Genomic DNA, 17,028 nt, shown 5'->3' with positions numbered 1-17,028 from the left:
TAACTATGTCAATATTTAATTTAGCTGCACATGGGCTCTTGTTACTGCCTTTTCATAGCCGGCTTGCTCATAACATTCCCCTGGTGCAGTGAGGCCAGCGGCAGGACCAGCGGCGAGGTTCTCGCTGCACGCTCTGACCAGGAGATGGCACTGCCATCCCTTCCTACTTGCAGCTACTCAATTTTTACACAGCCGCACAGGACAGCCTGTGCCTTGCATGCCCAGTACCTCCACCACCACACCCCTGCCTTCAGGTGTGTGGGTGATCTGTACCACAGATTCTCAAGTTCTGTATCTGGCTAACAGAACAAGATTGTTCTTCAGTATATCCATTGCTCCAGATCTCCCTGCAGTTTTTAGTTCATTCCCACTATCCCAGTATCCTTGGCCGCAGAACACTCCTGGTTGGACATGAAAACACTGGTTTGGGCGGCACTTGGTAACAAAGAGACAAAGACCGCTGGGATACAGCAAGTACTGAACTGCAGTTTGTTGTAGGAGATAGAATTTATTTCTTTCCTCTGCCTCACAGCAGCGTGCTCTCAGACAGCACTTATCCCGGAAGAAACCCCCGAGTGATGTTTCACAATGGGTCAGCTAACAGCTAGCTAACACCAGCTGCAAACTACTCTGCTTCTTTTGTTAACTTCCCTTCAGCCATGCCGCTTTCAAGGATTCTCCTGTACTGGTCTTTTAGATCCCTTCTGCCCTCAGAGACCCAACTGATTTTCATTGTATACTTCTTCCCTCTACTGATCACACAGAACTTCCTCTTGTCTTCTACTCTAACTGATAGAAACTGACAGTGAGAGACATGCTCTGGCTATATGATAATCCTCCTGGCTCTATGACAACAATCCCCAACTCTTGCCTGCTCTAGGACTCCCTTCTGTAGTCAACACTGTCTCTGACAGGCCTTGTACTGCATCATCTCTTAGTGATTTCCTCCATTCCATCCTTTGTTGGCTTCCTATGATTCCGTTCCCTTAATACCTACTTCATTTTCAGTTTAGCCTGCTTCTGTTATTTCACTCCTTGTTCATGGTCTTCCAGCTCTGCACATTGCATCTCTGATATGATATATTCTTCTGACTTCTCTCAATAGTGGAAGGTACTCATCAGACTCTGGGAATATGTTGTTCTTCAGCACAGGCAGCCTGCTTTTCTCTGCTTTCAATTGGCACCATGATGGGAGGCAGGTAACTATCTCTGTTGCTGAGTTCTGCCTTTAAGAGTCCAAGAAGCCCTCAGTTCCAGTTCTGCCATCAATGACTTTCTACTAGTTTTCAGTATCAGAATTGCAAGGACAGTGACAGCAGCATCAGTAGCTTCTTGCCAACACCCAAGGTCTTAATGCATGCAGAGAGATGAGGAAGGAAAACTTCTTCAAATCATACTTGTTGCTTAGAGTCTGGGAAATCTGGCAGAGAAATATCCCAGCTAAGGAAGAACTTGCACAACGAATTAGAAGGAAGTGCGTATGCAAGAGGAAAAGAAAAAGCAGGAAGAGGCTGGAAGAGCTGCTTTTGTAATGAAAGACAAAATTAGAGATGTCACAGAATCAGAGAACAGCTTGGGTTGGAAGGGACCTCAAGGATCATGAATCTCCAACCTCCCTGACACAGGCAGGGCCACCAACCTCCACATTTAATACTAGACCAGGCTGCCCAGGGCCCCCTCCAACCTGGCCTTAAACACCCCAAGAAATGGGGCATTCACAACCTCTCTGGGCAGCCTGTTCCAGCACCTTACCACTCTCATAGTAAAGAAATTTCCCTTGACATCCAACTTAAATCTTTCCTCCTTCAACTTAAAACTGTTTCCCCTTGTCCTGCTATTTACCCTTTCAAACAGTTTACTCCCCTCCTGTTTACAGACTCCCTTTAGGTACTGGAAGGCTGCAATTAGGTCACCCCACAATCTTCTTTTCTCCATGCTGAACAAGCCCAGCTCCCTCAGCTTGTCTTTGTAGGGGAGGTGCTCCAGCCCTCTGATCATCTTTGTGGCCCTGCTCTGGACCCTCTCCAACAGCTCTGTTTTTCTTGTACTGGGGACTCCAGACCTGAACAGTGCTCCAGATGGGGCTTCACAAGAGCAGAGTAGAGGGGGACAATCACCTCCGTCCCTGCTGGCCCCCCCTCTTCTGATGGAGCCCAGGATACCATTTGCTTTCCAAGCTGCAAGAGCACACTGCTTGCTCATGTTCAGTTTTCATCCACCAGGACCCCCAGATCCTTCTCTACAGTGCTACTCTCAAGGACTGCTCCTTCCAGTCTGTATAAACGCCTGGGATTCCTCTGGCCTCAGTGCAAAACCTTGCACTTTGTTGTGTTGAACCTCGTTAGCTTCACCCAGGCCCACCTTTTGAGTCTGTTGAGGTCCCTCTGAATGGCATCCCTTCCTTCCACCATGTCAACCACACCACTCAGCTTGGTGTCATCAGAAAACTTGCTGAGGGTGCACTCAATTCCGTCGTTGATGTCATTAATAAATATGTTATAAAGATGTTAGAGAGCACCGCTCCCAAGACAGATCCCTGGGGGACACCACTTGTTACCAGCCTCCACCTGGACATAGAACCATTAATCACCACCCTGTGCCTGCGGCCTTTCGATCAATCCCTTATCCATCAGGTGGTCCACCCATCAAATCCACAGATTTGATAAGGATGTGGTGGGTGACCATGTCAAAGGTCTTGCTCAAGTCCAGGTAAATGACTGGTCACCTTCCCTTTGTCCACCAGCGCCATTCCTCCATCATAGAAGGCCACCAGATTGGTTAAGCATGACCTTCCCCTGGTGAAGCTGTGTTGGCTGTCTCTGATCACATGCTCATTCCTCATGTGATCAAGCATGTTGTCCAGGAGGATCTGTTCTTCCCAGAAGACCTTCCCAGGTACAGAGGTGAGAATGACCAGGCTCTAGTTCCCTGGGTCCTCCTTGCTCCCTTTCTTATAAATGGGAGCAACATGACCCTTCCTCCAAGTCATCCAGGACCCTACCTGACAGCCATGATTTTTCAAATATGATGGAGAGCAGCTCGGCAACCACTTCAGCCAGCTGCTCCAGAACCTTGGGACATATGCCATCCAGCTCCATAGACTTGTACACATTCAGTCCCATGGTGGTCTCGGTCTTGCTCTGCCCTTACACAGAGTCACAGAATCACAAAGGTTGGAAAAGACCTTCAAGATCATCCAGTCCAACCATCCACCTATCACCGATAGTACTCACTAAACCATGTTCCTCACCACAAAATCCAGCTGTTCCTTGAACACCTCCAGGATTGGTGACTCCACCACCTCCCTGGGCAGCCCAGGTGATAATCACTTCCCTGTTCCTGATGGAACACCATTCCTGAGGCAAGCCAGAATGCCATTGGCCTTCTTGGCCATCTGGGCACACTCCTGGCTCATGTTCAGCCGAGCATCAATCAATACCCCCAGGTCCATTTCTTCTACACAGTCTTCTAGCCACACCACCCCAAGCCTGTAGCGTTGCCTGGGGTTGTTGTGGCCAAAGTGCAGGACCTGGCATTGGCTTCAGCCCAGCTATCCAGCCTGTCCAGATCCCTCTGTAGGGCCCTGCTACCCCCAGGCAGATCAACACTTCTGGCCAACTTGGTGTCATCCTCAAACTTACTGAGGGTGCACACAATGCCCTCATTCAGGTCATCAATAAAGATATTGAAGAGGACAGGCCCCAGCACCAACCCCTGGAGAACACCACTCATCACAGGTCACCAGCTGGATTTAGCTCCATTCACTACCACTCTCTGGGCCCGGACTTCCAGCCAGTTCCTTATCCAGCCGAGAACGTACCTATCCAAGTCATGGGCTGCCAGCTTCTGCAGGAGAATACTGTGGGAGACAGTGTGAAAGGCCTCACTGAAGTCTAGGTAGGCCACATCAACAGCCTTTCCCTCGTCTACCAGACAGGTCACTAAATCATAGAAGGAGATCAGATCAGTCAAGCAGGACCTCCCCTTTGTGAACCCATGCTGGCTAGGCCTGATTCCCTGATCGTCCCCACATGCCACGTGATCTCCCTCAAGACAACCTGCTCACATAAACTGTTCTCATCTGGTGTACAATGAAGTTCATCAGAAATAACACAGGCAAAAAGGAAACAAGTGTCAATAAATGACATTTTGTGATGTTCTGTTGTTACGATAATGTTATCTCAGAGATAAATGACCTTTAGTGGAGTTGTGGTGGCCATGAGAACTGTTTGGCTTGGATATAATTATCATTTCAACTGGAAAAAAAATCTTTTAAGTATTCAAACCACCTGATTTGCACTCTTTGTGCAGTGTCTGCTGATGCTCAGGCTGTACTGGCTTACCTCTAGCATAGCTTGTGTTGTCTTCATTCTTTTTGCCTTTTTCCCCCCCACTTTCCTCCATACTCTTCCTATGAGGGATATTTTCATACTTTTTGATGAATTGCTCTTAGTTCCTGCCTGTGAAGTCAGTGAAGTTGCTTCTTTACCACTCTCTAGCTCAGATCCTACTCCTCTAACCACTTCCCCCCCTTACTCAGAAATTTTGGGTAAGTACTGCTGAAGGCCATGCTTAGGGGATTTGGGCTAACAATCACAAAAAAATCATAGAATGGCCTTGGTTGAAAAGGACCACAATAATCATCTCGTTTCAACCCCCGTGCTATATGCAGGGTTGCCAACCACTTGACCAGGCAGCCCAGAGCCACATCCAGCCTGGCTTTAAATGCCTCCAGGCATGGGGGCATCCACAACCTGTGCTAAGGAAAAGTAGTAGTAAAAGAATTCATTAAGCTATTAAGCATGGAAGGCTTAGGGAAATTGCTACAATAAAATAGCAAATCCAGGCTGCTGAGCTAGCCAAGGAAAGAGCTTGTGACATACTGGGATATAGCCTACGTTTGTTAGGAGTACAAAACAACTATTGCAAGTATGTCCAGCTAACAGCCTGGCACCCATATGACCTAACCTTTGTCCCACACCATCATGGCAGCAGTTCTTCCTCAACAACCAGCCAGGCCCAGCCCTGAGCATTTATCTATTGCTCAGCAGCAAGCAAATATCAGTGTGCAATTGACACTATCTGGACTGAAACAAGTGCACAGGGATAGTGCAGTGCCAACTTAAATTATGGCAAATCATTTTATGCATGTTGATACATTGACTAAACTGTCCTCTGAACAACAAACAAGCAGCCCTCCTTTCTATTGATAAAGGAATTGAAGTTTTCAAGACTGCTAAAAAAATCATTTTTGTATCTCTGCAATTCCATTTTCAGTTGACAGATATAGTACCTGTGAATTTTCAAACAGAATGTACCGTTGCAATCAGATATTCAACTCAAATTAAAATCTGATCCTTTCTTTTAAGTAGATTTCAAGACCTATCTTAACAGAAAAGATCTCTCTCAATTCACAGTCACACCTTATTCATGTCTTCAATTTTTGGTCAGTTTGCACATTTGTAAACAATTATTTTCAAGAGTTAAGTACAAGTGAAGTAAAATTTCAAAAATCTCTGATAATCACCTTGAGAACTCACCAAGTTCGCCATCACTGCCAAACCAGACTGATGTATTAGTTTCACAAAAAACAAGGTCAAATACTTCACTAGTTTTATGTTTTTGTGCTCTTCATGTTTTAATAAAATTATTGAAAAAATAAGTTACTGCATATAAGTAATAACTATATTATGTATTTTATATTTAGTCCAAGACAATTCTTCACTCAGTAGGTCCCAGGCAAGACAAAAGGTTGGACACCTATGAACCTGAATGTTAAGATAAAACCCATGGCAGTTATTAATTAGACCTGTAATCTTTATTTTAAAAACATGAAACAAATCACAATAAGCTTATAAAACCCATCAAAAATATCCACAATGCCATTACAGAATAACAAAAGATACCATATGAGAAAGACCTGTACATTTTGATCCAAGCCAACACACTTCTGTAAGCAAAGTATAGAATACACAGCTGTGGGAGAAATTTCCTAGGATAGCAAATATCCATACAGAGGACATTTTCCTGCAAAGGAAGGGCACAAACTGTATAACTGGGCAAAAATACCAAAGTCAGGAGTGAAAGTAGTCTTATAATACCTCTCGGAATAAATATCTCCTAGAGAAGCCTGATGGAAAGCAGGGGAAATTTGGATGTAATAGGACTATATTTTGCAAAGATGGAAGTATTTCAAACAACATCACAGCAAGTATTTCACAGAGGCAAATCATACTGATCTCTCTAACTCTTTCTCATTAGGGAAGGTTCGAAAAAAAAAAAAAAAAGAGGTCTCATCACTAGTTATAGAAAATGCTGAAGACAATTCTAGAACTAAAGGGACAATCCTGAAAACATAGTTTCATAGCAAGTTGAAGAAAACTTGGGCTATGTATTCTATTACCAATTTCGCTGTCATCTCTCTCATTTGGGGCCCTTCTTTTACTTATCTAACCTGATGCATACCTGCTTCTTATATAAGATGTCTAGTAATGAACTCTGGTGTGAGTCTACACGTAGACCTGAGTTTGAATAAGACAAAAAAATGCAAGCCTAAGATAATGAGTCTACCCACTCCCCTCCACTACTTTTCCTAGCTTATGCAGGCCAAAACTCAGAGCACTATTATCAGAGGAAGCAAAGTCCCCAAAATATCACATATATTATTTTTTCCCCCCTTCCTAAACTGAACTGATTGCATATACTTAATTCAATAACTGTGGGTATATATACAAGCACTTTTTATTACCTAGCAATGAGAAAGAGGAGATAGCATTACCTATGTAATGCTCCCTGTGACTGCCTTGTTATGTCTAACAGAGGTAATACTACAGATTTGCACAGAACAATGAACAATGCTGGATGCTGCCTCTTCCAGAAAGGACACCAGAACAAAAACATTTGGCCTACGACCAACTATAGATTGATTTTTTTCAAGCTGCTAAACTAGCATATTCCAGTAGCTCTCTAGTCCCTAATTCTGCATCTCTATGTATGTACACGTGCCATAGCATAACCCTGGTTCATTTTGCCTCCAATATTTATAAATAATTGTTTAACAGCTTTGGAAAATAACTTTTAGCCTCATGCACCCTAAGTAATTACCTGCAAGCATCAAACTTTCTGGCCTACTAGAATAAAGCAGAGTGGCCAAAAAGTCAAGAGAAAGCAAAAAAAAAGTCACCTTCTGGTTGGCAGTCAATACCTTCAATCATCTTGAGCAATACTTAACTATTACTGAAAATGTAGAGTAATAACACCCCTCTGCTGCAATATCATTTTCCAAGTAATACTTTAGAGCAATATTTAAAGTCACCACCCAAAATATCTAAATTGCATACGAATTTTGGTGGACATGTATACTGCTTCTCATCAGCATTCAGTTATTTGAATTACTTTTCAAAGGGCAGAAATAACTTTAAAAGGTGATGTGCACAGTTGGCTCTGTTCTACCATCCAAAACATCCAACTTACTGTTTGGTACAGTATTCCTTCTCTACAGTTTTATTGCACCTCAAGTCTACAGCATCTTCTGTTAGAATAACTGTTTGTCAAACGTCTTCAACTTCATTAACTGTACATTTTTGTACACCATTAAAAAATAAATATTTACAAGGTGACATACAAATAAATAAACTTAAGTAAAAGTATGTTCTGTTTGTCTATACAAAAAAATAAAAGCAAGAAAAAAAATAGGCATGCAACTTGGTCCCCCTTTTCCTGAGGCTGAAAAAGTGCACACTGGAAAGGAAAAAGCAAGGAGATGGCTTTTTAGTAGGCTTGTTAAATTCCAGTGTTAACACTGCACATACACGCACACACATACACCCACACAGAGTAGATTTGAAGGGCAGGGGACTTATTTAGTGGGCAACTTTAACTCACTACAAAAATAGTATTTAAAATTACATTGTCACTGCATAAATGTTAATTCCAAATAGCATTTACAGGTGAGAAAAGTAACAATATTACCAACATGTTCACCTGATGTTTGTGGCAAACAATAAGATTATTGTTGCTAGAGTGCCAATACCTTTAAAAAAAAATTAGATCACCTATATCAGATTTGCTTAACACTGGTAAGCCTAGCAGAATAGGGGGAACGAGGAGTATGTAGGTACAGAGAAGAAAATAGCAGCAGTTAGAGAAATAAATTGTTCCAGTTCTTGTCATTTCTTTGCTCATTCCTTTAATGACTCTATGAATATATGAGTCCAAGAAAGGGTGTGTCACAAATCTTAGGCAACTTCTTTGTCAGCTTCTATGCTGTTCATCTCCACCATGGGATTCTTCTCTACAGGTGGCGAGGGTGGAGAGCATGTTTCTGCTTGTCCTTCAAAGCCCCTGGAGATGTCTTCAAAAGTCCTGCCCTTGGTCTCTGGTACTTTGAAGTATGTGAAGATAAAGAAGATGAGCAGGAAAACAAGGAAGATAAGGAAGACATAGGGGCCACATAATTTCTGCAGTGAGAATAAAAAGAAATTTTTTGAAAAAAATTTAAAAGTGAAGTCATTTCCTTCTCCAACAATACTCTCATTGACTTGTCCTCAACACAAAGATCTTTTTCAAAGTACCAGATTTCTATAGACTTTTGAAATTATTTAATACTGGTTCTGGTTCAGAACTGAGGCTTTTAAAAGGAAGTTTAAATGTATTAAAATGGCTCTAGATTACAAGAAGTAACAAAGCAGAATGTAAGGCTGGCTACAACACTCTAAGCTTCAATAACAATCAGAATACAGACTTGGGGACCACCCAAGGGATTCGGCCATCTGCCCAAAGCAGAGCCAAAATTCAAAGAGATCAGGCTGCTAAAAACAAAAATTCTACAACCAATCTGGACACCTATGACAATGCTGCAGCTCTTTGAAGTGTTCTGCAAACGGAGTCCTTACCTCAGCATAGGGGAATAGCATTCCCACTAAGAAATTAGAGGTCCAGTTAGAACAACCAGCCACTGCCATGGCTGCAGGCCGTGGGCCTTGACTGAAAAGTTCTGCCACAATGAACCAAGGGATAGGTCCAGGGCCAATCTCAAAAAGGGCCACAAAGCCAAAAGTGGCAACAATGCTGATATATCTGATCCACTCCACAGAATCCTGCAAGGAAACAAGATATAATTAACTGCAATCTGAGAAGCAAACATGGCACAGCACAACATCCATTAGCATTCACAGCACAGTTAAGAGAACTGATATGGCACAGCTCCTGCCATAAGGAAGCTGCACTTCTAGCCACAGCCCACGATCAGCCCTTGCCCCAGCTATAAGTGCCTTGCTCTGAAATTCAGCCCTCTACAACTAGTCATATAGATCCCCTATACTAGGGTCAGTCTGGATAAAACAACCAATTACTCACCTTCAGAGCCAAAGCTATAGTCATAACAGCAGCACACACAGCCATGCCACCCAAACCAACTAAATGGAGGGTCCTGCGCCCTGCACGCTCTACCAGAAACAGCTGAAAACACAAAGAATTAATTAAGTTAAGTAGCAAAAGCAGAAGAGACTCCCTCAGTCAACATGCACTGCACTTCATGTATTTTGCATCTTCATGTATTCCTCAATGTCAAGTCATCAAGTTGCTCTTCAGTACAAGTATTTCTCTTCTTACTGCCTTCACTCATCTTCTACCTCCACCAACACTCTTACTTTCATCCTTTACTTCATTTTTTTCCTCTTAAAATGTTCTCTTCTCCCACAATATCTTTAATGCATTCTTTTCTTTGCTCTTGTAGGCCAGTAATTAACTACTGCTCTACCACAGCACAACTACCTGTCTTCAGTCACATCTCTCAATAGATCCCATGCAAACAAGCAACTTTTCTCACAAGATGACCCTGTTCTACTTACAGATACAACAGTGAAGACTGTGTTTACCACACCAGCTCCAATAGTGGCATAGACAGGCTGTGTGATACCAGCTCTTTCAAAAATCCCTGTAGAATAATAGAATACCTAGGAAGAGAAGCAAAAAGTTGGACATCATTGCAGTCTTAGTGTTTGAAAGCATGTTCCTCATTCCTTACTTAATGGCACAATCCTAACAAGCACTCAGCAGTATAAAAGCAATCAATAGCATAATTACAGTCAAGTTCCATTTGCTTGATGCATATCTTTAATGTCCTGCAAGGGTATGTGCGGGAGACATAAAGGCCAAAAAGATCGTCATCTTCATCTTCACAACCTCTACACTATCACAAAGAAAAGTTTTCCAGATGAAAGACATCTTTGAAAGACTAGTTTTCTCAAACAGCAAGCAACTACCTTGAAGCACAAATACACCCAGAAGCCCAATAGACATGACAAAGGTAACTCACAGCATTGATGCCTGAGAGCTGCTGAGAGAGTTGTAGCATGATGGAAATGATAATGGCTTGACGATAGTTTGGAGAGCGGAAGAGCTCTGGTACAGTTGCTTTCTTTTCCTGAGACATTTTAGCACTCTCTTCTTTCATCTCCAAGATGTCTTGAGATACATCTTGTGTGCCACGGAGCTTCTGGAGAACTGTAGGAAAGAATCCAAAAGCATAAGGTGGAACATTCCCACAACCAGTAAGTTCCCCCAGACCATTCTGCTATTTGAGGGAAAGCACACTGGAAAGACAGAACCATATAGAAGTCTGCATTTGGGCCTGCTCTGCTGCGAAGACAGTCACTACATGCAACTTTTGCTCATCTTTTCAACTCACAGTTCAGGGAGCAGTGATCACCATGGAAACCAAACTCAGACTCTAGACAATCTTCATGTTACTTGTGCTCTGAACTTGCATTTGATCCCTAATTCTTGCCAGAGACAATTCCAGGCCTCTGTGGTATGGGTAGATCCCTCCTAATCCACTGTTAAATTTGCTTCAGGTGGAGCTGATATTTGCAGCAGCTGGTACTGCCACATCCCACCAGGCCAGGTGCCATTCCTAGCTTCTTAATCCCACCAGGAGTTCACTGGGATTACAGGTTTCTCAACTCCTGACACTGGTACAATTTAAAAGACGGGAGGGAAGGGTTAGTACCCTCTGGGATTCACATCCTTGTCTACCACAGACTCTAAAGACAATCTCAGTCTTCCACTCAAGCTCACAGCAGGGAATCAAAATACAGTCCTGCCCCTTCAGAGATAAGTTCTTACCTGTTTGTGCTTTCTCTTCCTCCATCTTGTTGATCAGCAGGAAACGGGGGCTCTCAGGGCAGAAAAGAAGAGCCACACACTGCAGAACTGCTGGGAGAATCGTGAACCCCAAGAGCAGTGGCCAAAGTGTTTCAGTTCCCATTATCTCCTTAAGGCCAAAAATCTACACCAAGAATTTGAGAGAAAGAAAGTTGCTGAAATAGAATATGAGAGGACAAGATACTGCTCCTGATGACAAAGGCAGACCACTTTACAAGATCAAGTCCACAAAGCCTTCCCTCACATCCCCTTTTCCTCCAAGTAGAAGTCTGTCAAGCCTACCTGGGCCACCAGGATGCCTACAACTATGCCCAGCTGGTTGAGGGTTCCAAAGGCTCCACGAAGGCTGGTGGGTGAGACCTCACTGATGTACATGGGAACAAAGCCAGTGCACAGACCACAGAAAAGGCCAATAATGAAGCGCCCAATTATCAGCATCTCCACTGCCTTTGCAATCTTGGATAAGGCCATGAGAGCACCCCCAACAAAAGCCAAGATGTTCACCAGCAGCATGGAGTTTCTCCTGCCAAGACAGAAATTCCAAGGCTGAACTTTAACTAGTAATAGAGTAAGAAAACCATAGGGAGAAAGATAAAGCTATCCATGACTCTTATCTTGGGAGCAGGGAGAGAACAGTATTTCCTGTTCAGCTTATGCCTTGGCCTGCAACAGTTCTCACGTCTGCCCTCTTCCTCCCAAAATTCCACTGCAGAGCATAAATTCACTAATAACTTGTATTTGTCTTCCCAACTTACCTGCCAAATCGATTGACGAAAAGGCTGACTGAGAAGGAGCCAATCATACCTCCTACTGAGAAGATTGCCACAGAAAGGGACCATAGTGAGGTAAGAAGCTCTGGGGAGATAGGCTCCCCACTCCGCTGAGATAAAGTTCTGTTGAAGAAGGCCTGGATGATCTGCAAGAGAAACCCAAATAGGTAAAGAAGGTTTCCAATCCCATGGGAGAGAAATTTAGGAAAAAAATTTGGGATGGTCTTTCTATTTTCAAAGACTTATGCAGCAAAAATAGGCATTAAAAATTCAGTAGAAAGCAGCAGGTTATACAAGGAAGAGATCAGAGTGATGAAAGAGGAATAAAAGTTTCACTGAGAAATTCAGAGACTGGTAGTAGAATGCTAAGAAATGGATTGCTTCAAATAGAGCTGTCATAATTAAGGGAAGCGGGCTTATCTTCTGAATGTTTTCAGATGATCAGGGTCACTGCTGGTGTTTCAGGCATGAGATGGGAGTGAAAGAGAATAAGAAAAACATCCAGACAATGGAGAGGAACATTTCTGGCAATAGAGAAGGGCTCTCTGCAATGAAAATAGTTCAAGAGACATTTGAAGTTCCACCAAATTAAGCCTGAAAGCAGAAGCATTATGCAAAACAATCCTTCACTGTTCCTTGGGACAAAATGAGATGCGACATAACAGGACTGTGTTCCAAGCTGAGGTATCCTCTTTGATAACGAAGGGAACACTGCAAGAACTGAAGGGGATGTGGCCTCAGAATGCCAGCCCCCAGCAGATGGCAGCAGGACATCAGCTAGGAAGGACCCTACCCCCCAGGATGTGATGTGACATCTATTCCTGGAAGTGGGGTGGATGTGGTATTGGTGACTCAGTTCCTGAGAAAAGAACCATCTTAGTTACAAGAAAACCGCATTTCTCATTTTCTTCATCTTCTCTTCTTCTTTTTTCTGATGGTATAAGCATGATTTATCTTTTACAAACACTGAATTGACACTTAACACAAATAAATAAATGAACAAGTCAGAGGCGCTAAGAGAAACTAAAGCAACAGTAATCCCTAACCAACCCTCTCAGCTTATCTCTGCGCACTGTTCTCTACATGCCTTCTCTGCCCCAGCTGTTTCATTCTGAGTCAGAATATCCTGCCTCAACTCCTGACCTGGTGCAACAGGCCAGAAGCACGTTCTTATTCAATTTGTAAGAGTTTGGAGCAGAGTAGCACCTGGCAGAAATAACTGAATTGTTTCTCCTCTCCTCTTGTCCCCCAAAGTGGAAGGGGAAAGATCAAAACTACTAAGAAACAAAATGACAACCCCTGAAGTAGGTGGCATTCCAGGAAATGGCAGATGGACCCCTTCCTTTCAACAAAACTCTGTACTCCAAATTAAAATCCGATCTCTCTCCTCACCAGTAACTTTCCTGTCCTCTGAATTTCTTCTTTCCTTTAATTCAAACACCACAACTAAACTATTAGCTGCCTGACAGCTCCTCTCTCCTTCCTATGCTATTTTTTTTTTTCCTCCCCAGCACATTTACATATGTTTTCCTCCCCAACTCATTCTTCCTCTCACCTTTTCAGGAGCATTAATGACACCAGTGTTGTATCCGAACTGGAGAGATCCAATGGCAGCAACAGTAACAGCATAGATAAGGGACGCAGTGATTTTCTGAATAAAAAGAAAAAAAAGAATGCAATTGTTTGGTTAATTGGTAGTTCATGCTTTCTACATAACTTGAGTTTCTCTTCAGCATAAATAGAAGACAGCTGGGCCAATTGCAATGAAGAGCCAAAAAGTAAAGGAACATGCTTGTATCCAGTGAGGGTAGATACCAACAACAGAGTCTGGAAACAGGTGCAACTGAACAGTAACAGTTCTGTGATTAAAAGGAGAGCCTGTCAGGTCCTACATCTATACATCATGACATTTGACTACTTTCAGCTCATTAGTAACAAACACATCAGCTCCGTTAGCAGCTGTTATTTTAGGTTGATCTGCATTATAAAAAAGCTCTGCTGATCTCTGACATGTCATGAAACAAGGATCTAACTATTCCTCATTCCAACTGAGGAAGTCCCAAAAATAAGTGGAATATGGATATAATAATGCTAATGCTTCTCAAATCTACATAAGGGCTACACCGGCAGTCACTTCTAACAGTTAAAGTTTGCACTCATCAGCAGCAGATCTGCTTTTCCCAGACTAGAAGTCCCCAACCCTGCCCCTAAAGCTGGCACAGCAGCTTCCCTCACAGAAAAGGCTGTGCTGCCAGCATTCTTCATTTATTTTTCTTGCCACTGAGTCAATAGTGAATATTCAAAACAAAACTCAACTCCTGGAATTTCAGTACATGTGAATCTCTCTCTCTCTCTCTCTCTTATTTTTAATTCAATAACTACTCAACACTCAAAGCCATTGAGGAAGCAGCTCCAATCTGCAAAAGTCCCAAAGACCGAGAGACTTAACTATCAGAGAAAAGCATCTGATATTTTCCAGGGTTGTTTTTTTTGGTTTTTTTTTTTTTGTTTGTTTTTTGTTGTTTTTTTTTTTTTAAGTTTGCAAAGCCTAACCCAGCTATTAAGGAGGCAGGAGGGAGCAAGTGACTCTGGAATTGGAACTTAGACAGCCAGTATGTCAGGGGCACTATTTGGAAATACCATGTTTCAGTTGCAGGAGCAATTGAAAGCTTTCAAGAAGTACAAGGCTTTTCAATTATTCTCCTAAGGCTGGCAGGGGAGCATGAAGAACTCCACGGGGCCTGCTGTCACAGCACCTCCAGTCTCTCATTTTCCAGCTGACTTCAGAAACCTGTCAGTATTCATGCTGTCTGTACCAGACTTTCAGGCACGTAAGTGCTTCTCGTCAGTACACCTCCCACAAAGCTACCAGTTAAGCCTCAATAAAAAGAAAGTAAATTAACGCATGGTTTCCCTGAGCTACATCATTTAAATATCCCATGTTAAGGTCTCTTCCTGCTAAGGTTGATGCTGGAGGAAAGGGATATATTCCTATATTCCTGCATTGAGCAGATGATTCTCATGCTGTTATTCACAGCTGAGCTAGGTATGCCTTCTATCTGCCATCCTGTGACCAATCCCTTTTTGGTGCAAGAAGTTCTGGCACTGAAGCAATCTTCTGAAGCACCTGGATGCTAATTAAGACATCTAAGTCCTTTCAAGACTCCAGGCCTTATTCCCCTTAGCAGGCATACCAAAGCTGAGATCAAAGTTCAGCTGTCCACACTTCCAACACAGTAACTGACACAAGAGCATCCTTCATCTCATGGCCCTGCTTGTAGCAGTCATAGTTGACCCTTTTCCTCTGGATGCAGCAGGAATTATTATAGGACACTTGCTTTTGTGAGCACCTCTTGCATATATGGTCCATACAGAATCAAATTATAACAAGGTTAGTCCTTTCTCACCACCTTTCATGCTCCATTCTCCTGACTGTTGCCAGTTATTCAATTCCCATCCAGTCTCACACCATCCAAGATATCACATGGCCTGACCCAGCCTCTCCAGTGAGAGACCACAGTTTATGTAAGCATCATTTATTACTGCTAGCAGAATACTTCCTAAAACAGAGAAACTCAGAAAAAACACATCAGTATAAAGCAGTATGTAAAGGCCTAAGGTTGAGGCCTATATAGTGGTAAGATGCTCGAACTAACACTTCTTCCTCTGACCACTAGCAGCATCAGGATTCAGCAGCAGTACTCGTGAAGCATCTAGCAACAGCTCCCCTCTCCTTCACCGATACCAACCTCAGAGTAGCATAAGTTTTTAAATCCAACTTGAGATGTCTCTGCCACACTCCGAGTGACTTTTGTCAGTTCTCTCTCCCTCCTTTTATCTCAGCTTCTCACACTCCCCTCGAGTCCCATTAACATGGAGGCAAGAGCACGAGGCTCCCTGACACTGCCCCTCCCGGTGAGTAGAAATCCCTTGATATCCTGCTCCAGGATAGCCGCTCCTCTCCCTGGATGCGCCTAGAAGGGTAGAGAGCACCCTGCTGTCTATAAAATAGCAGGGAAAGGGCTTGGCTCTATTTTCTTCTGGAAATCAAGGGATAGTTTTAACACCATCAACAAAACGCCTGTTTTAACAACCCTCATTTAAGTACCACGAATCCGCTGCTATTAACTCTGGGACAGATGACTACTACTCAGCCAACAAAAGACACGCCGTGATCGAAGCGAATTAAATATAGACGGCGTCACGCGGGCAGCCGGTAACACGCACCAACGGATCAACCCCACGGCCTGCACAAACCTTCCCAGATAAGCTCCCCGTCCTTTCATGACATACAGAGCTCTCGCCGAGCCGCCAGCCGAGAACCGCGGCCTGCCAGCCCCGCTACCACATCTCTCCTCGCTCACAACTCGATGGCGGCAAGTGACGCTACGGCGATGAACCGCGACCCGCCGCCAGCCGCGACCAGATCCCCCCACTCCCGCCGAGAGCCTCCGGCGCTCCGGGGCATCGGCCCCAGCTCTGCAACAGCTCTGACAAGAAGACCACCCGCACTCCTCACCTTCTTGTCAGCCATCTCCTGCAACGAACTGCTCCAATACCCGCACGCAGCCTAACTGAACCCCGGAGCTACTCCGCCCACGCGCACGCACCGTTACAGCGTCTGCGAGATAGCGCACCCTATAACCTCCCCGGGGGGGGAGGGGGCTATCTACGTGTTTATGGGCTCAGTTCTGGGAGGGGGACAGAGGAGGAGCCGGGGGAGGAGCGGCCGCTGCGGCAGGCGGTGCCGCACCTCGGTTCCCGCTGCGCCGAAGTGGTGCGGGATGCGCAGCCAGTTGCTGATGCTTTTCTGCTGTAGGAAAAATTTGTGAGGGTGCGGGGCAGCTCCTGCAGTTCTGCGCAGTTTTGACGCTGCGCAAGTATCAGCTGATAGTGGTACACGACAGTGGATTGCGTGGAGAACGTTGTTTTGAAGCTGTGGTTAAAAATGCTTGGACACAGTAACGAGCACACATGGGCAAAAGCAGAAGCTATACTGCGTGCTGCTGGTTCCTAACTCGAACCTTCTGGAGGAGACTTCTGGATGCTTGGGTGTGGTTTTTTTTGCTACTTGTTTTGCTTAAAGATATAT

The 17,028-nt window shown here is 43.9% G+C and overlaps 1 protein-coding gene across 1 annotated transcript; it reads right to left on the bottom strand.

The window, feature by feature from the left end:
* Nucleotides 1-5,796: 5,796 nt before the first annotated feature.
* LOC100542307 (solute carrier family 2, facilitated glucose transporter member 3) lies at nucleotides 5,797-16,690 on the bottom strand. Its single transcript, XM_010717381.3, has 10 exons — nucleotides 16,456-16,690; nucleotides 13,492-13,587; nucleotides 11,922-12,082; nucleotides 11,449-11,689; nucleotides 11,128-11,290; nucleotides 10,319-10,506; nucleotides 9,852-9,956; nucleotides 9,358-9,459; nucleotides 8,895-9,098; nucleotides 5,797-8,459 (listed from the first exon to the last, which is right to left on the bottom strand). The coding sequence occupies exons 1-10, from the start codon at nucleotides 16,468-16,470 to the stop codon at nucleotides 8,238-8,240; spliced, it is 1,497 nt and encodes a 498-aa protein (XP_010715683.1). The 5' UTR covers nucleotides 16,471-16,690; the 3' UTR covers nucleotides 5,797-8,237.
* Between the last annotated feature and the right edge of the window lie 338 nt (nucleotides 16,691-17,028).

The sequence above is a fragment of the Meleagris gallopavo genome, chromosome 1 (genome assembly GCF_000146605.3).
Source record: "Meleagris gallopavo isolate NT-WF06-2002-E0010 breed Aviagen turkey brand Nicholas breeding stock chromosome 1, Turkey_5.1, whole genome shotgun sequence".
In the NCBI taxonomy this organism is placed as follows: Eukaryota; Metazoa; Chordata; class Aves; order Galliformes; family Phasianidae; genus Meleagris; species Meleagris gallopavo.
This window is presented reverse-complemented; position numbering and strand designations above follow the sequence as displayed.

Bases quoted from the DNA above. Each gene is read 5' to 3' on its own strand.
- LOC100542307 (XM_010717381.3), bottom strand. The intron at 11,291-11,448 runs GTAGGCTTGACA...TTCTTGGTGTAG, and splicing joins TAGGCATCCTGGTGGCCCAG to ATTTTTGGCCTTAAGGAGAT. The intron at 9,460-9,851 runs GTAAGTAGAACA...TTGTGTTTTCAG, and splicing joins CAGTCTTCACTGTTGTATCT to CTGTTTCTGGTAGAGCGTGC.